Source organism: Struthio camelus, chromosome 4 (assembly GCF_040807025.1).
Source record: "Struthio camelus isolate bStrCam1 chromosome 4, bStrCam1.hap1, whole genome shotgun sequence".
Taxonomy (NCBI): Eukaryota; Metazoa; Chordata; class Aves; order Struthioniformes; family Struthionidae; genus Struthio; species Struthio camelus.
Window position 1 is genome coordinate 38,005,210 of NC_090945.1, and position 20,129 is coordinate 38,025,338.

The 20,129-nt window shown below is 38.2% G+C and overlaps 1 protein-coding gene and 1 long non-coding RNA gene across 9 annotated transcripts in view; one reads left to right on the forward strand and one right to left on the reverse strand.

Annotated features, from left to right (window-relative positions):
- GATB (glutamyl-tRNA amidotransferase subunit B) overlaps positions 1-12,014 on the reverse strand; it is a 42,251-nt gene extending 30,237 nt beyond the window's left edge. Inside the window, exons 1-2 of one of the 4 annotated variants that reach the window (XM_068942286.1) lie at positions 11,828-12,014; positions 9,019-9,169 (exon numbers count right to left, since the gene is read on the reverse strand). In XM_068942286.1, the coding sequence (XP_068798387.1) occupies positions 9,019-9,169; positions 11,828-11,955 (279 nt within the window). In that variant the 5' untranslated portion in view covers positions 11,956-12,014. Of the gene's footprint in view, positions 1-2,947; positions 3,013-3,983; positions 4,027-9,018; positions 9,170-11,827 lie in introns of those variants that run through there. The other 3 variants (XM_068942288.1, XM_068942289.1, XM_068942287.1) reach the window with 3 other exon arrangements.
- A 65-nt stretch (positions 12,015-12,079) lies between these two features.
- The window catches only part of LOC104145532 (uncharacterized), a 251,341-nt gene continuing 243,291 nt past the window's right edge, over positions 12,080-20,129 (forward strand). For 4 of the 5 annotated variants that reach the window (XR_011140966.1, XR_011140984.1, XR_011140980.1 and 1 more), the window contains exons 1-2: positions 12,083-12,160; positions 13,827-13,906. This is a non-coding gene — a long non-coding RNA (uncharacterized lncRNA). Of the gene's footprint in view, positions 12,161-13,826; positions 13,907-20,129 lie in introns of all 5 variants that reach the window. The other variant, XR_011140963.1, reaches the window with a different exon arrangement.

Consider the following 20,129-nt stretch of genomic DNA (forward strand, 5'->3'; position numbering starts at 1 on the left):
TGCCAATCTGTTTCCCTTCCCCTGTTTGACTCTTTTAAAAAAAAAAAAAAAAAAAAAAACTGATGACCCTGTAACTTCCTTAAAAATCAAAACTTATCTGGTTAATTTTTCTCCATTTCCAAAGTGACTAATTTACTACTACCTGTTCCAGTATTTCATGATCAAAGCTGTGCACATGAAGCAGAGATGGTCAGGCAAACTACTACTTTTCCTTGGAACAAGTCTAGCTTTTCAAATAATCTGCAGTGATAAACATCAATTCAGCATGCGAAACTTCCCATACTAATGACCTAGAACAAGTCCCCCCAGCTTGTTTATGTAGTAAGCTGTTATTAAGTTGACAGCTTTGACTAGCATCGAAGATTTAAATTACTGGCTTGAACTGACAAGCTGCCAGTCTGGTATGTTAGCAAAGTGCTGGCCTTGAAAGAAAGCTATGTAGTTCCTGGAATAGCTATGGACAAAATAAAAGAGTCTACAAAGTCTTTCTTAAACATTTCTGGTCTTCTAAAATGGAGATATCTCTCATAGGTATTTATTTCAAGAAATTCCAAGAAAGATATCACAAGAGAAAATGTTAATTGTTTGTACTGGAAATCCATGAAAATCCTTAACAGTGGCTTCAGAACACCAGTATCATTTCCCATGTAGCTATGTTATCTTGCTAGAGCACCATGGTAATTGAGAGCCAAAGGAATGAAAGAACAATCCAACAAAGATCTCTCTTTTTCTGATACTCGTCTATTCTTTACATCTTCTCCACAAGTGGAAAGATTCCTTTTACAAATTTATCACCTTTAGTTGTAAGCTCAATTTAGTGAGGATCTTCATTTTAAATATAAGATTATTCAACAGTTGTACAAGACTGTACACAGTACCTTCAACAGCATAAATTCCCACTAACAGTCAATTTGTAACAGGTTGAGTTTCTTTAAATAGCAGGTTTACTCATTGTATTAATACATTAAAGAAAGCTGGTTCCCTTTTAGGTGAAGATACATGTTTCTACACTTAGTAAACAATCATTTTTGCATATTAAGAGAACAGGTACATGCCTCCTTGTTTTGCTAAGGAGTATTACACAGGATGAGTGGGGGGAAAAAAAAGAATCATCTAAATCACTTTCCCGGAAAAAGTTTATTTTTGCTCCTCTTTTAAAAAAATGTTTACTATGGCAGTGGCATCTCGGTACCCTCATTTATGAAACAAGGTATTTCTTAACTAAACACTGGAAAATCAGAGTCATTCCCTAGAAATTTGAAAATGTTTTGATTCCAGGTCACACATTTTAATAAATTAATTCCATATTAATTGGTTATCCCAAGACGACCTTCGTTCCCATTTATAATCATGAAGAAATAACCATCTTGTAATTAACTACAGGACTATTTATCTAGGAAATATTTAATTTTATCTCCTTTCCATTCAAAGTAACAGCTGGAAGTAAGAACTAGTGCAATGTATTTAGCCAGCTCTCTGTAGACCAGGCAGTAATCTTTAGAAATCTCATCAGATATCTCTAATCATGTTTCCAGGTACTTCTATTGCATATCCCTCTAATTTTTATTTGCTTCCACTAATGGATATATTCAGTCTTATCATTTTGCTGTGTTAATAGTCCCAACTTGCTCTGATATATGCTTCTTTGAAGTTCATTCATAGGTTAAAGCTCAAAATAAATTACTCCCACTGTCATCTTACATCATTTCCGAATCTTGGCTATCTGCTCTCTGCTCCTTGTTGCAATCTTTACGTGCAATGAAAGCTCCCAGTCCTTTGCTGCAACTCCCTCGTCCCTTTTTCCCCCATTTGTAGTCTCCTGAACCATGCTCGTTTGCTCATCAGAAAACGAGCCATCTTTCTCTCCAGGGTGGTTCTCCTGACGTAGTTTTCTTAAGAGAGCACCACATATAAATTGGGAACAAATAAAACAGAAGCAGTCTATCACTCAGAGAGACAAGATACTTATTTAGACAAACAATAGGCCACATAATGCAACAAGTCTTGCAAAAAGCTATTAAGGAGGAAACTAAAATTTCTTCTTAAAAGGCAAGTAAGTTGTTCTGGAATAGCAGAACTAATGAGGACTATTTCCTATGAATAATCATCCTGGCTTGTTTTAGCTAGGCAGTGACCTCAGTAGTCTCTTTCCCGTGATTCCCCCCACCTTTTCCCCATTTCATCTAACAATTAGCAGGATGAGATTGCTGTAGCAGATCCTGAATGGAGTATAAAGTGTCACAAATACCTGCATGGCAGCAGCCCAAATAAAGCTGACAGCGGTGGGGAAAGGGGAGTCACTCCATCACTAATATGAGCTTCCCCTTCATGCTTGCTAGTATAGTCACAAAACCTTCTATTAGCTTAATATTTTTGAGACAAATTTGGCTGAACCTGGTTAAAGGGTTCAGAAAGTATTAGCTAATAGTGCAATTGCAAGAGTAATGTTTCTGTACATAAAACAATGGTTGCAATAGCAAAAGTCGTACATATAACTAACAAAACACCCATGGCAGAAGCTTACATGGTCTCTGTCAAAATCAAAAATACAGACATAATATATTTGAGGTGGCAAGGTGGCTGGTAATCAGAGAGAAGAATACAAAGAAAAATTATTTTTACCCCAGGAACCAATTACAGCCTAACTGCACTAAGATAAGCTTCAAATAAAATATGTAAAATTGACACTTACACAACATTACACGAGACAACTAACCATGACAAAAACAAAATCCCAGTCTACAATTATCTGTCATTAGTGTTGGACAGAGTTTCCTAAACACTTTTTAATGAAAAAAGTCTTCAAAGAAAAAAGCGTTAATAAAAAGAACGAAGCAGCAAGATGTTTTGTAAAGTTAAAATGGTAAAAAATTGGTAGAACTGTACGTGCCACAGAAATTCTTGCTTAACAGAACGCTATTTGCATACACATATGTATGTATACTACCTTGGAGTTCCCCAAAGTGAGACATCTGGAACCAGACTGATTGTCTGCATTCTGGGACAAAATTTAAACCAAAGGCAAAGTTACCAAAGCATACAAAATAACTGATAAAAGAAGTAACAATCATTTGTCTGTCTAAAACCATCCACTCACAGTTCAAACTTAACAAAAAGATATTCTTCAGCACACTAAGTAAATACTATTTGCAAAAGGCTAGTGTGCTTTTCAGCAGCAATTTCAGATTGAATCCAGGAAGATGGGACATTGATCTGTGGTGCTGACATGTAATGGTTTTGCTGTCCAACAGTATCAAAGATGCCACAACAACAGTGGTAGCAGAACTGTGTGAAAGAAAGGAAACAAGATACTGCAAACACCAGCTCCCCACAAAGACGCAGAAAAAAATGTATAAAGCAAAGACACTAAAAAAACAAAACAAAAGGAGGTAAGAGAAAATATATAGATAACATCACTGATGCACTGAAGGATCTACTGAAAGAGGTGATAGTAAGATGTTTTATCAAGTTAATGCAGTTCTAACTGGCAAGTTTATCAGCTAGAGGGACCTGTTAAGGATGAACGAGGGAAAGCCAACAACAACAAAAAGGAAGAAAGCTCAATAGGTAGAACAGTATCTGAGGCGCTAAGGAGATAAAGCCCAACAGAAATTGCTAGCCTTGACAAAAAGATTAAAACATGCAGAATGAATGTTGCAACTTCTCACAAATAAACGAGTCATAGCAAAAAGTAGCAGAAAACAGTTGCAGGGGGTGCCTTCAAAGCTTGAGAGAAGAGCATTGACAAAAGTCACCAAAAACTTTGAAGCACAACAGCAGAGGAATCTCCAGAAAAATGGCATTATAGCTGAAGTATGAAATAAAGTTGACCTAAGCAACTGCAGTAACTGGGGAGGTATAACATTTCTCTAGAAGGAAAAAAAAAAAAAAGTAAAGTTTTCTGCAGTTTCATCTTAAGTAGGATTAAGAAAGCGTATACAAAGTCAAGGGAAAAAGTAGGCCAAATTTTTTCAACAGCTCACCAAGCATCAGCCATTTGTTCAAACCTCACCAGATGCTTCGGACCACAGTTTGATTCTCACGCCTAACATCTAAACCCACTGACAGCACATATCCTGATGAAGGAGAGTAGTTCTACACGTAACCCGAGGCTGTGAAGGTTCCTATGAAAGAGGAACAAATATAATAGGGGGAAAAAAGCCCATAACCTAGCCCTGAAAACCACCTGAAGCAGGCCTCCCTTATCTTTCAAAAACTTCTCAACCGTGAGAATCGTGTGAATTGACGTCATTATTTAGGCTGGCTCTAATCCATCATTCACTCAGAAATTCAAGAGTCTATGAACTGCCAGGGCCTTCTTAGAGAACAGTGGTTTGAAAGTACATTTCTCTTTCCTAGTTTTTTTCAATACTATATGAGATTTTCTCTTTAGAGGTTTCTTTTCTGGAATGGACATACTTTGCAAGTCCAGCAAGACGGGACAGTGTGAGCAACAGAAGGCTATTAACCACTGATGATGTGACCGTGTCACAAACCCCAACGTTGTCAGGAGAGAAAGGACTGCAACAGATATCACCTGATAGGTGCTATCAATTTCTAAAAAACACTTCTTTTTTTTCCTGTGTAAAAATTATCATAGTTTTATTGAAAGAAATTACAAACAGTTAAAATGAACCTGGACTTAAGCAAATGGTTTAAAAGATGTTGTCATCTTCTCTCTTTCTGGCATCGCTACTTATTTCTTTTGAGAAGAGGTGCTGAAGGATACAACAACCTAAGCATCACGTGGTTTCCAATAAGAAAAGATTTAGACTACACCAGCTCAACCAACATTCATACAAAGATCAGAAGACTGTCCGTGTCCTCAAGAAAGGTGTGTGCAGTTAAAAAAACTATTATCAAAAGGCAAGCTAAGAAGCAGGGTTTCTAAAAGCAAAGTGCTACAAAGAAAGGAGTAAATTCATATCCATGCCAGCAGGAATGTCAAAACAAAACCAAAGTCACAAGTTGGCAAAGCAGCCATTGAAATCACCAGATTTAACAGGCACCAGCTATCAAAAATGTAGTTTAAAGTGTAAAGTATAGATTTTAGTCGCAAATGCTGTTTCCATTCCAATATGCATAGATGAAAGATAGATCCACCAAAATCACACACAAACCTCTCAGTGTCTTTGAAAGCAAAAGCATCAGGTAAATCCTGGATACTAAACACATCCAAATTCACCAGAGGGTCTGATCATTTACTACCCAAGATACCCAGAAAAATGCAAGGCATCTGCCATTGTCAAGGACAGCAGGGTGACTCAGTGCAGGAAGGGTGACTAAAGCACCCTCCATGTTCCCAGGCTGGGTATCACTCCTATCAGGTCACTGGAGAGCCATTCCACAGTGCAGTGCTGCAGCGCAGAGAAGGTAACAGCATAATACACACTACTGCACAGCACTGTAGCAACATTCCCCAGCTTCAGAAACATCACAGTTTGGAGTTTAAGTTGCCAGGGATGCAGAATCGGGGCTAACAGCTGTTCTAGCATCACTCTGTTCCATGCGAAAGCTGTACTTCATTGCAGGAGTGTCATTGTATGGCTGAGAGAAGATACAGAAGGGCCCAAACACCTCCTTCCAACAGTCCCTATTTACAGAGGGAATACTAAAGAAATTTAAAACAAGAGAATATGAAAATCTCAGTACAGGACAGCAGCAATGGGTGAGAAACTGGATCACACTTCCAGTTCAGTCACACAGGTGGCAAATATAAAATATGCAACTTTTGGCATGACTACCAGCAAAGATAGTAAACACAGACAACAAAGGTATCAGCTACTAGATCTACCATCTTATTTCAGTGGCTAAGCTATAATTAACCTTTAGCCAGACACCTCAATCATGAGAATAGCTGGATTTGCTTTCTGTGAACCCAATCTCGTCTTTATAAACCTTTATGCAGGTTTCCATAGAATCTCATTTACCCTGTTTGAGAATTAAGTGGGATCTTTATGGATCCTCAGAAGAATTTTACATCAATCTACGGGTACCTATGCTACGCTATATGTTGCCAACATATAGCTTAATACTTTCTTCATGTCAGGTTCTCTAAAGACACCAAGCTAAGTTAACTGACAAGTCCCTCTACCAAGTAAAAAAATACGCCTTGGCACAGCACACAAAATTCTAAGGGCTCATATCTAGTAGCAAAAAAAGAGCGAACCTTACAATAATTTCAGTAAGATGCTAAATGTTCGACTGGTAAGGGCTTCTATTACCTCTAACGGGCACTGGGCATGAAAATGAAGTCTGTACAGCAGCACAGGACATGCCCTTCAGTCCCACTACTTCTACATCTGCTTTTTTATCAAAGCTTTACCACAGCTATCTTTTTCTCTGACTCATTTCAGAGGAGTGCACCTGCATGGCTGTTCTTGCATGTACTTGTTTCTCAGAGGTACATTATAAGAGTGGCAGAGTGAAACGGCTATGACACTCATGCTGCTTGTGATGGTCCTCCTAAGGCCTACTTGAAGAAGCATAAAACATGCTATACTACAATACAGGAAGAAAATATACAAAGGAAAGATGGAGGATGGGTGAGCAGATTCTTCTATTTTCACCTCTCCTGCGCAGAGCACTGCAAAACAAAGGATCATGCCCACACTCACTAGCGGCACAGAAATGTGCAACAACCCAAAAAGCTCCTGTTAGCATCATTTTTTCTGGTCCCACTGCGAAGCATTACAGTAAAGTGGCAATCTTAACACGGCTCTCCATCGCATGCATCTCATGGTCCCACAGTAAATTTAAATCGCAGTGAAACTGAAAACTGTCACTACAGTTCTCAGAAAGACATTTATAACACCCGTTACTCTCTGTTACTGATAGCACAACTACTGTATTCTTCAGTACTGTTAAAATTTTGTTCCTCTTTCTTCATTCCTCAGAAAAGCAGAGTTTAAAGGAAAGGCCAAATATTTACCTTCTGCATAGACTTAGCAGGCAATAATCCTATCATATGTTAAGATTTTACTTTTTTCTTTTTCTTTTTTTTTTAAATCAATGCCTAAAAATTTTCAAAATTCACCAAAACCCATCCACTTTTACTTCAGATATTGCTATTATATACACATACATATTGTTATTTTAAGCTAATAAGCCCAACTGTTTACTCTCACAAAAAACATTGGTCTCCATTAATTTTCTAGTGCAGTAGGTGCAACGGGAAAATAAAACCCTGACTAAAGACGAGATTCTGTATCACATTCTATCATACAAAAACACACATTTTTGTAGAATTCACTTTCAACTCTATTTTCACAACTACTGCCTGTGAAAAATCTTTCCTCTCTTTGTATATATAAAAGCAGCTGGTAGAAGCAAACATGGGATCACTACTTTCCAATTAACTTAATCATCCAGCTTTTGCTTATCAGGTACAGTTACCCTCTCTACCAAAGCCTACGAGTATTGGGACATTCTCACAAAGGCCATATCAAGCCTCATTTGTAAAGCACTGTAACAGAGGAAAGAAAACCAAAACAAATCCTGGGCAAATAATAATGTCTATAAAAATGCAACTCTCCATAAATACTCATTTTTATTCTTTCTTGAGTAGATTTTCTACCTGACTGAAGATAAGCATTAGACAACTTATTAGGATTTCTGTGCATTACCAAAATGTTAAGTAGAAGATCTAAAATAAGAATCTTCAACCCTTTTAAAGTTTAAATTTTATGATTATTAACTCCAGGACCTATCCCCAAACAAAAGGAACTCATTTCCAACTTTCAAGTCTAACTCGATTCTTCTAAAACCAAATGAGTGCATAAGATTCCCATTCTCCCTGGTGAGTTTTCAACATTTCTATCTAATTAGATCCGAAAATCAGCCCTGAATTGGCACTGAGACCAGAGTCAAATCCAAATTCTAACTCTAACTCTATTTCATTAAGTTTGCAAATATAGAATGAATATATCAAAATATTTCTGTATTTCTGCTTCTAAGCATCACATGGCATACACCAAACCCCTAGAAATCCAAGCCATGAATTAATTCTCCATTTCAGAATACTGTTTAAGGCTACATTACGGTGAAGAAAAGAAATGCTTCAAATAGCCTAAAAAAGTACATCTGAAACTGGAACTCAAACTTCACTTCTAATAAAAATATTCAGGAAAGCACATGTGCATTAAATAATTTGACCCCATTACAGTCTCTGCATGCTTGTTCCACAATGCAACATTAAGTCGATTCGACATTTATTTTCACTGCAGCGTAGGAGTGCCTGTTATACTTTCTAACCATTATTTTTATATTAAACATGTTAGGTTCCCAGAGAATTCTACAGAACCACTGTTATGGCCATCACAAACAACAAACAATTTTAGTTAATTAAATTATGACTTCAAAAATGTATTATGCAGCCTCTAATAAATTCTCATTGCTAAGTGCTAGCATACTATACCAACTTATTAGTCTGCAAAATTTCACATATCTTTCTTTTTCTTTTTTTTCTAATTATGTCACACTGTAAATAGGAATGGTTGACTCTTTCTTAAATCAGAGAGTTTCTACTTAGGAAACCAAGTAACTCTGTAATGAGACGTTCCAAACGGCAAATGACAGCTACATAAACAGGCACATAGCAAAGGAACATCAAATGGCCACTTGGAAATCTAAGATGTTCTTCCCTCATATGATTTTAAGTACCTTCTCATATTTAAGGAATTTCCTGCGTGGCATACTAACCAAATACACCCAACTCCGGTCTGACAGAAATACTACTAGTCATTCAATATGTAGAAGAGATGCCCCTTATTTTTATCCTTAGCAGAAGATATCAAGTGTCTGCAGTGATAACAGTAGTAGTGATGAGAATGTAACCTGAAAAGAAACAACACTAGGCATCTCATATTATCACACAATCAACAAACAGAAAAATACATAAAAGCACTTCTGTAGCCAAATGTTAGGAAGATCAAACTATTAGAACTGTACTCAAAGTCATCTGCTTAACTAAATGACCGACATAAAACCTGACATAAATTAAACTGAAACATAACTTACTGGTAAGGTTCCTGGTAAAGAAGCATCAAAGAAAGATACCAAGGAGTTAGGAGGTGCTGCAAACTGGACTTGGGAACCAGAAAAGAGTTTTGAATTTGAACTAATTTGCGCATGAATTTCCAGACCCACAACTGGTACCCAGGGAGCAAGACTGAAAAGGAAAAGGGAAATACAGTTAAAGCACAAATAACATGTTAACATCCATAAATACCTGAAAGATACAACAGTTAAACCTCTTCCTTTTTAACAACAACAAAAAAATCGTAATTATTAAAAATCATTGCAAATTTGGTTGTAAATCCATCTACCGTTCAATGGCAAAAGTTGCGCTACAGGACTGGAGACCAGAGACTAATCCACCATGTATACAGAGGGAAAATATGCGGTCAAGTGACTTTGCTATATACTGGAGAGAATGCTGTAATAAAACATAATGGTCTGAAACTTTTAACTCTTCCCTACATGAGGAATCTTACAGAACTCAATGAGGCAACTTGCATACTTGATGAACCCCAACTTGGTACTCCATGGAAATCATAAAATCATCATAAATACCAATTACTTCTCACGCAGTTTGATAAATCTCCAACAGACAGGTGGTATAAATTATATATTCTCGTCAGCTAGTTGCTTGCATGCTGGGAAAGGCGGCTCTCCAGAGCAACGTTAGTAGCATATTAGCATAAACATTAGTAATCTGGTAATAGAGAAATCATCATTTCAACTAGAGAGCTACTGCTCTCTGAACATACTGAAGAGAATAAAGCTTCTCCATATCATCGAAAAAGCAATTGCAATTTTCACATCCATAACCTTTATATGGACAAGAGAAAAGGGTCACCTTTACGGTATGAATTGCTTGACAGTTTCTGCAAGTAATTATCTGGCCTTGTACAAATGAAGTGGCACAAATAATATTTCAGTGATGAAATCACATTTCTCTGACAGGATACTTCAGCAATATAAGTACCCAGATAGCTATAGCAGATAAGTGAGCTATGGAGAAGCATTGAACAAATATATCACGAATAGTGTTCCTTCCAAAGGTGAACGTAATACACTGCCAGGATTTTAGTTCTGTGTCTGTCCTCCAACAGCTAAGGACATCCCTACAAAAACCAAACTAGTGATGCAGATATACATTGCTCCTTTAGGAAGAAGGATATTATCATAAAGGAGTAAATTTCAGATGTTTAAATGAGCTTTTACATTTTTTATTAAAACAAAAAACAAAAGCTCTTTAGCTATGTTTCAGACTATGGATCCTAAGGATCCAATCCCGATTCCAGCGCTTTCAATTAAACAAACCATGTATTACCATATGTATTAATAAGTTGGACACCTCACATAAACACAGTAGTCTACAAACGCAAGTTTTTGCAGGACTGCGGTCTAATTTCGCAAAGACAAGCTGCTTATCAATTCACTACAAAGCATATGGATGCTTTCTTAGACAAGATAAATGTGGACCAGGCAAAAAAAAAATATATCTTTCAACTTGGAATATAAGTTTTCATTATAAAAAGCAATAAGTATCTACTTTTATGACAGGAAAAAAAAACTTTGAAGTGTAAAAGGAAACATAAACTCGGTGTTTTTTTCTCTGCAATAGGCCTGAAACAATTCTGACCAATGTAAAAAAACGCATACTTCTCCAAATAGTAAACTAAATTTGAAACAAGTATGATGTAAGTGTTATAGCACTTCATCGACAATAAAAGCACTCAAGAAGTTAGGAAAGCAATCAACCCATAAGTTCTTGCACAACTTTCTGTTTGCTGTGTCTCTTTTTAGCACTAGAGCAAGGCAGCATATATTTAAACCACCTATTTAATATTTTGATTTCTGATCTTAGTTAAGAGTGACAATAAAACACATTGGATTAATTCGTATTTAATTTTGCTTAGTGCAATGCTCAGCTTGCAAATCCTGTTATTTTTTCAAATATTTTCAGTTACTTATAAAGGTATCTTAGAATTTAGAAGAGGATTTTTTTTATTTTTGCAATATCTTATTTTTCTCCCATCTTTTCCTACATTCCTTAGAAAAGCATCTCCTTCACATCCTGGTTTTAAAAATTGCATCAGACTTCACTTGCAAGCTGATGAGAATCCTAGAGTTTCTTGCCATGTTTGCTCAAGGTTTATTTTTATTTGTGTCTCCAGGGAATCAATCTAAAGAAACATACTTCTGCTGGTGTCTACACAACTTTACTTGGGTGATCAATTGTGCAGGGAAACTTGAATCTTGACAAACAGAAAACATGAAAGCTTGGCACAGGCCATAACTCTTTTCAACTGCAGTAGGAATAAAGTGCTCAGTTCTAGGCAGTGTTGTCAAAGTTGCACATTTCTCTGCTAGATAGGAAAGTTTCCCTTAGACCAGAAGCCCTCCTGAAAAATATTTATGAGCATTTGCACAGTCCTTGGTGCAAGCACTGTTTATATTTCTTACACATGAACACTAACAGTTTTTAAGTTGCTTGCGCTGTTCAGGACTCTTCTCAGAGACAAACATGCCAAAGGCACACAGTCACACTGCGAACACACTACTAGCATTTTACCAAGTTGGGGGGGGGGGGGGGGAGGAAGGCGAAGATAAACGTGCGCTGAGAACAGGCTGCCAGGTACCCCCAAGCCTCGTTCTCTTCAGAAGGGGGCATTCAAAACGGGCCGCGGCCGTTCCCGCCCCACGACGTGCTCGTGACACAGTAACCGACCCTGCAGGCCCCAAACGGCCGCTGCCCAGCTCCGCGCTGAGGGCAAGACGTCCCAGTGGAAACCTCCCCCGCGCTGTCCCGGCACCGTACCCGCTCTGCCCCGCCGGCGCCGCTCTGCCTCTCGCCCGAGCGGCGGCGGGAGCAGCAACACCCGCTGCACCGCGTCGCGACGCCCAGCACCAGACCCGCTCGCACCCTCGCGCTGCGGCCGCCGCCATTTTGCTTCGCTCTCGGCTGAGCCGCTCCCGCAGCGCCCCCTGGGAAATGTAGTCCGGCGCGCGGGAGCGGGGCGCGGAGGCGCGGAAAAGAAAACTACAACTCCCGCCGTTGGTGGGGCGGGGCGGGGCTTCTCGCGCCACCTAATGGCGGCGGCCGCGGGCGCGTGCGTTGGTTGTGGTATAGCAGCCGTTAGCGAGGCGAAGGGTGGGTGAAATGTTTTGTTGCTTCTCGGGCTAGAGGCGCGGGTTTAGCTGTAGGCCCGCACCTCCTTGCCTTCACCGGGGGCTGGGTGAAGACCAGCTCTGCTTAGCCTGTGGTGAACTTTGACCCCTGCCTTTCTTGCCCTCAGGGCTCTGTGTTATGGTGCCTTGTTGCTGGATAGGTATAGGCTTGGCTCTCTGGCATACTGCTGTCTTAGCCACCTCTAGGAGAGGTGTTTTCCCTTGTACAGAAGAATATGGCAGTGTGATGTATGAAGCTACTGCTCTGTAAGTTTGAAGGGGTTTCAGGAGCCTGTGATACTTGTTTCTACAGGTTCTGTGCCTGTCCTTAGAAAATTAACAGTCATCATAGAAAGCTACCATCTAGCATAGATGCTAGAGTGAAAGATGTTGTTTTTCTTTGTGTTTCTGTTAAAAGTTGTTTCAAATGTTTTGGGCTCAGGTTCTCCAAGGGGGCTCCATATGGCTTTTCTGTTGGTATCGTGCTAGTCCAAAACTAACTTATATTTCATAGATGGTGTTTTGCCAGTCTTGGGGGTCTAAAATCACCTATCTTTGTCTGTCTTGTCTTCTGCTGCTAAGATGGTACTGTTCAGGTGCAGCGTTGGATCTTAACTCTATGTACATAAGAGCAGTGAGGTCTAATCTCTGCAGGGCCTGGAGATGTTATTGCAGTACAAATACATGGTAATGAAGATCACTGTCCAGGGCATATGCAAACATCTCAAATGCTGTTTACACAGCTACGTTGCACAGACAATAGAATTAACATCCTTCTGTCCTAAACCACAGGCCTATGGAGCTTAAATGGGAATTTCCCTTAGCTGTTGCTTATGTCGTCTTTGCTTCATGTCAGCCGCTACTAATAGAAGTTAATCGGTCACAAACATATGAGTAAGACTGATTTCTTTCAGCAGAGGGCAGTGGTGCACATAGGCATTGTCTTATAACCTTTATACCCTCCTGTCTTCCCAGGCTCCAGTGTGGGATGCTGAGGGGTTCAGAATCATGTGTAAGGTGATTTATCCAATTAAGAAAAAGTTTTGTAACATTTGTTCCGTAGTTTTAATTTTTTAACATATATTTATTTTTTAAATGACTTAAAGTAACGAGAGGTTCCTCTATAAGAAGAACCAGTAGAGAGATATGTGTAGCAGATACTGATGTACAGTCCCTTGTACAATGTAATTTAGGGATTGCAGTTTATGGTATTCCCTTACTTGCAGAATACCCCTTCTTGTACCTAAGAGGATGACCAGGACAAAATTTCTTTGTGTTAAAGAAGAACTGACCATAGGCAATCTGAGACGCTTTTGGGAGAATGAAAGAACATCAGCGTGTCCCTTTTCTTCTCCTATCAGGGGGCTCTTAGACTGTCAGATACCCTAGTGAAAAGCCTATATAGCAATCTTTAACCTAATGGAATGGGTATATGATTTTGTAATAATTTCGGTATGAGAAAAACCACGTTGTCTTAATAGACGCTTAGTTGAACTTGGTAGGGCCCTAAGCCCATGCAATGTATTGCTAAGAAGAGTGCATTTCAGGCTGAAACTTTAGTATATTATTGTTATTTCTGCAACAAATTAATTCCTTTAACAATTGTCATCCATAAACACTGGATTTAATTACTATTTGATACTTTGTAGGGACTGGCAGATCGTATCAGCCCAGCTGTGAGGATGGCTTCTGAATATAACTCTAAAATATTTGCACTGGAGGAAAAAGGGTAAGTTTTGGATTATCATACTTTTTTCTAAGCCTGTTATCCTGATGTAATAAAAGATTTCATAAATAATCACTTAAGAAGTTAAAACGTTATGAATATTAAAATTATGTTACTTAAAGCCTTACTCTGCCTTGGTTGCACAGGCTTCTGCCCTTTGTGCATATTATTTAAAAATGGAGCACAAGGCATAGAAGGGTTGAAAGCCACTTTCCACACCCCATGCTATTCCCCAGGAACTTTCACCTGCATGGGTGCTGTCTTACTTACAGAAGAAGATTGCAAAGTGACATTATTTGTAATGTAAATTGTATCCACACTATTTTAATACCCTTCCCAGAAAAAAATCCCATTAAAAAGCCCTTTGCTTTGCAGCTGTGTGCCAGTGACCAAGTAGGTAATACATGAAAGCTTGCACATCCATATACAGGAAGCTGATCAATCACAGGCAAGCAGGGAATAATTGCCTTTCCCAGCAGCTTACTTTGAGGTAGAAGAGGCTGCTTATTTGTTCCTTGTGTACCCTAGGCAGCAGCATCCACTTTCCAGTGTGTTTATAGATCATGCTGTGGCTTGGAATAGCAAAATGTCTCCAGCACTGCATAAAGACTTGCACAATGGTAGTTCAGTACTAACTATGTAGACTCTCTCTTAGAGAGGGTAGACCCAGGGGACAGTTTGCTGTGAGTCTGAGTTTCTTATTACTATAGGAATTTAACCAATACCTGAGAGGAAATTGGAATTTTGTAGAGGACAAAAGCCCAACAGCGTATCATTTAAGCCATAAACATGCAGTCTGTCCCACTTATTTGAAAGAAGATCTCTCTGAATTTCAATTTATAGGGCTTGAGCTCTAACTTCTGCTTTCTTGCAAGCTATGTTTAGCATGCATACTTAGTCCTTTTGTGGACTGTGAGATCTCCTTTTGGTATAGCAGGGAATGGGGTATTCAGACCAGAGTGTTTGTTAAATATTTTGCAGGCTGCCTGCAGTATCTTATTTCAGCGTGTAAAATAAGGAACAGGCAGGAACCTCTGTTAGATTTTGAAATGGAGGGCGTGGCTTTTGGAAGAGTAGATCTGTGGTCTAGCAAATTATTATTACTGTCCTGCAGGGAATAATAGTTATTGAGGATTATTAAGTTTGGAAGAAAACTATGGTAAGGGATGTTTTCACACTTCTAGGCCCCTCTCATCACCTGTGTACTGTGAAAGCCTTTTTTCCTCTACAAGTGTAAAGAGGATAATATTCCTCTTTTCCTGCAGCTTTCAACTAATAAGGGCAATGATTTTCTGTATCATCCTGGACTATTGATCCAGCTTACCTAGCTACCAGCTATGGGAGATGGCAAATATTTAAAAAAAAAAAAAAAAAAGCCCCTGATTTTGCAGAAAGGAAAAGGATATTTTTCTTGAACGTGGGAGAAAGCAATTAGGGAGCTAATATAGCTGCCTTGCATGATCTGCTGACCATGTGTATGCATGCCTTCATTCTATGATAGATTGGGTAATATGAAAGGCCTCATGGTTTGTGGACTTTTGCACTGAAGTATGTTAATGTGCAAAATGGAATCGGTTTCTGTTGTCAGATAGGTAATGCCATTTTATTTTATTTCATAAAAGTAGTATTACTCATGACTTACCAAAAAGGTTCAGACTCAGTTAAAACTCAACTCAACTCAACTCAAAAGAATATCACAATAAATATATATGTGTAGTCAAATGCTGTTATACAGTAACAGACATACTGGAAAACAGACATACTAAAAAAAATGTGGAAAGTGAATTCACTATTCCTCAAAGGTTGTGTTGTAGGAAAGGATCTAAGTCTTTGATTCAGCCACTAAAACCACTCATACTATGGCTGTACTGTATTGATTTTTCACATAAGGAGAAGTAGTGTGTTTTGTATTTGAGCCTTACCTTTTCAGGGAGACTCAGTCTCACCCTTGGTAATTGCCCTGGAGTGCTGCAATGAGTCAGTATCTGCACCTGTGCTCTGATTCACATGTTGGTGATCCTGGAACCTAGTGTCTTGCTTGGGAGAGAGTGCCCACCTTGTGTTTATGGGTGGCGATCTGGGAGCAGAGCAGCTGCTGGGCTTACTGTGACTGGGGGGCTCTTTAGGCCATTTTCTCAAGGCAAAGGCAGCATTTGTTTGAGAGTATTTGGTGCTTCTGATTTGTCTGACAGTAAGTGCTGCTGCTAATCCTAGCGTCCAGTCAATTAAACTCTTCTTTTTCTGAAGTGATTTTCAGATACTATAGGCATGAGAGTTTTTTCCAGTATACCTGTGCTCTATTGGTGTCATTTCTTGGCTCTATTATTAGAAATCTCACATTGTGAGCCTGTATTACCTTTGATATAATTTCTAGCTGCCCAGCCATTCATTTCCTTTAGTTGGAATTCTACCATTTACTTCTAGGGTGATTGCTTCCTTTGATTTGGTCCTGTTCTAATATACTCCATTTTCTAAATATTTGAGCTGTAATTCAGGAAATGTATCAGGTTTATGTTTAGGTACTATTCAGTTTGTAGGGAATACGTTGTGTTGCTGTGGTTTTTTAAAATACTATCTTTTTCAAGCAATGGGAGCTACGTTTGGAAACACAGAGACTTGGCTAAAGTGTCCAAATCAGAGGAAAAAATATAAATTTATTTTATGGATCTTGCATAGGTACTGTCTATGATGGAGCACACAGAAGGAAATGATTGATAGTCTTTTAGCTGATCTTAAAATTTACTGGTATATTTTCTTTTAATTGTGCTGGCATCTGCATAAAAATGATGGCTTTTAAAAATGTCTCTTCTCAACGTCTGTTTTCACTTTATTCTTCCTTGTTCTTTATTACATGGAGTAGAGGAGAAAAATTGCGTAAGTGAAAGAGACTAGCTTATTCCTGTCTTTTTTTTTCCGCATTGCATTTTTGTGTATTCTGTTTTTCTCTTTTTGCAATTTTCAGCTGAAGTTTCAAAGAGCTGTTATGCCTGAGGCCTGTTATTTCCTAAATTAAGCGCAACAACTCTTGTTGCAACTCTTGTTTCAGACTATCTATGACTTTATATATAAGGTCAGGGATATAAGATTTCAGTAGCATATGGTTTCACATAACACAGTACTAGTCAAGAACTTTCTCCCTTGACCCCTGGATGTAAGGGAAGGAGCTAAATGTTATTGTACAAGGCACAAGACTAAATCCTGATTTTTTTGTTTTGTTTTGTTTCTGAAGGTAGCATGACATAATCTTGTAGCTTTTCAAAAGTATTTAGTTTTAGACAAATCATACCTTCCAAACTGCACTTGAAATATAGATTGTCCATTCTGGTATCCTTTTAAAATGTTTATGGCTTCAGTTACAAGTACTCAGTTATAAGATTCCATCTCACAACCCCACCCAGGAAAAAAATAGATACAAAGACCTGCACTAAGTTTGTTAAAGAGCAAAAATTTTAGTCAAACATTCAAATCATGAATGCACATCAAAGTGTTTTCCCTGACTGAGATGACGTTAATAATCAACAAAACCTTCAATTATTATTGACTTCCTCTGTCATTAAATAAGTCAAGGAACTGTTTGAAAGAGTTGTCAAGCAACATAATACTTAGAGAAAGCCCATTTATAATAATGACATTAGTTTAGTCTAAAATTAATTTTTGATCAAAAACACTTTAAAAATAGTCTGAAGTGTTAAATCCCATCAGGGTGCTGCTTTTCAGAGAGGGAATTCTTTAAAATGTGGGATTATTTATAGGTTGCAGCCAATTTGAAGAGGTTACATTTTAAAAGCAGATGATACTTCAGAGCCTTGCCACAGTGTTGCTTGGGGCTGCCTTTCTTGTTCTTAGCACCAAGAATTGCTTTTAATCTTCTGAAGAAGTAAGAATGTGAATTAAAAGTGTTGACCAGATGAAACTTTCTGATTAATTTTTGTTGTGCTTTTACTGCAATAATATAAATGAACAAAGAGGGAAAATTCTTAATGCTCAAGCAATTTGAATAAAGTTCTGGATTCTGAGGTGAGACAGCTCTGTCTCACCGTTTTTCCATGCAACAACGTAGACCTTTGCTTCACTTGCTTAGGGGTCCTGGGGGTGATTTTTAAGGGCTTTTTTTTTTCCCCCCCAAGACTCTTTGTATTTTCTTTGCCCTCCAATGTATACAGCCATATGTTGCCTTATGCATTTCCAAGCGGGCTCAAAGAACCCAGGTTGAAACCTTTATCCTGCTGGATATAGATGTGCTTACTCATAGACATCCTTTAAAATTTTTACTTTTATTACTTATATAGTAGCACTGCTATCCTCAGCACTTCATAGTGCCTTTGGCAGCTGAAACAATATCTGATTTATGTTCTGCTTTTTTTTTTTCTTTCTAGTAGGCAGCAAAAGTGTGTGTGTGTGTTTTTTGTTTTGTTTTTGTGACCCCCACCTTCCCCTGACAATATTCCACATATGCCATACCTATGTGTTTGGTAACTTTTCTGATATTGAATTAAAAAAATGTAAACACGGCTTCCTCCTGAGAATGAAGAGAGAATAACAATGCCATTAAAATTATTCATTCATTCATTTCACAATTTAAATATATTTGTATAGGAATAAATCTTATTCCCATGTAAAACCTGAATGTTCTCATACCAAAGTGATAAGTGAAATGCAGAAGAAATTCAGTAGCACTATTTAGTAGATTAGGTGGAGGAACACTTTTTTTTTTTTTTTTACAGATTCAAAATGGCTAATTGCTTTTGAATTCTGATCATTACTTCCTCATGGATCTAGTAAAGGTGGTAAAGATGTTAGTTGCAAGAGTTCAGCGCTTATGAACAGGGTCATATTGGGACAACCTGGAGGAATGAGTGCATTTGGGTAGGAAACAGGACAGAGCATGGAGAAACAGCGCAAACTTCTTTCTTGTTTTGTTACTTGTGTATGTAGCATCCTAGCGGAAGTGGTTGCTACCAAAATTGAATCAAGTATTTCATCCTGTGTAGTTTATTTTGTCCTCAGGCTTTCCATGACACCACCGGTTCATGCTGACTGATGTGAACTGCTGCCCACTAGTAAGGGATCTACACAAGCTACTGAATAGTAAAAAAGATAATGAAAACATTCTACCTAGAACTCCTTTTATTTTGTTTTGAACTGGTGACCTAGATACCTGGTCTTCTCTGTGATAATTTGACTCCATTGAATACTGTTGGGGTGGTGTTTTGTACATGCTACATAAAAGTGCATCTATTTTCCATTTTTAATCTTTGCAAAAAGTATTATATGATCTTTGATTATTATATGATTACAAAAAATTATTATATGATCTTGTGCACAGCAGCAACGTTAAAGCTGTATGCTAGTTTATAAAATACATTGCCAGTAGAATGCCTCCTTTATTTTAAAGGGAAGGAGAAGAATGTGTGTGTGCGTGGTTTTGTTGTTTTGATTTGGTTTTGTTTTTTTTTTAACATCATCTCAGATTTTCCCTTAAAATTCCAATTACGGAAGTGAGATTCTCTCTTTAGAAACTTTTATTAACCTCTCAGTCAATAACTGCTGTGGAACTGAGGTGCTTCAGTAACTGATTAGTAAATTGCAGTCTGAAGCCAGAGTGTAAGAGGTGTCGCTTGCTTTGCACAAATTGGAGCAATGGCTCATTAACTTTTAATAAATTGAATAATCCTTGAAGTTTATATTTCTTCTTTGTTTTGTCCAGTGTAGCAACATGTGCAAGCAATTCAGTACAAGCCAGCAGCAGCACCACGTAGTTGCACTATGTCAGAAGGCTGATTCTACAGGCCTCGTTCAGACAAAACTTTTGGGGCCTCAGCAAGAGTTTGCATGAATAAAGTGTGTGGGATTGGTCCCCAAACTGCTGCTAAAGCAAAATCTGAAGAGTTGGCATGTGTTAGATAATTGAGATAATGTCTTTGCCTAAGGGATTCTAGAGACCAGCCTTTGTGGCCTTGCTGTATCGCCTTCTTTTTCCTCCGTAACTCTTGATGCGTTTAGTATGGTAGCACCACTTTCTATCTATTCCAGTAATATTTTCTCTCTTTCTCTTCCTGATGCTCAGCCTAGTAGCCTGAGTAGTAGTAAAGACGTGTGATGGCATTGCTGGCTTTTTTTCTAGCAATACTTTTGATCTCTCTTCTTTTCTATCTTTTTTTCTGCTACTGTGTAGATTAGAGTACAAATAAATTAGGTGATTGCATAGGAAACGATTCTTCATCAG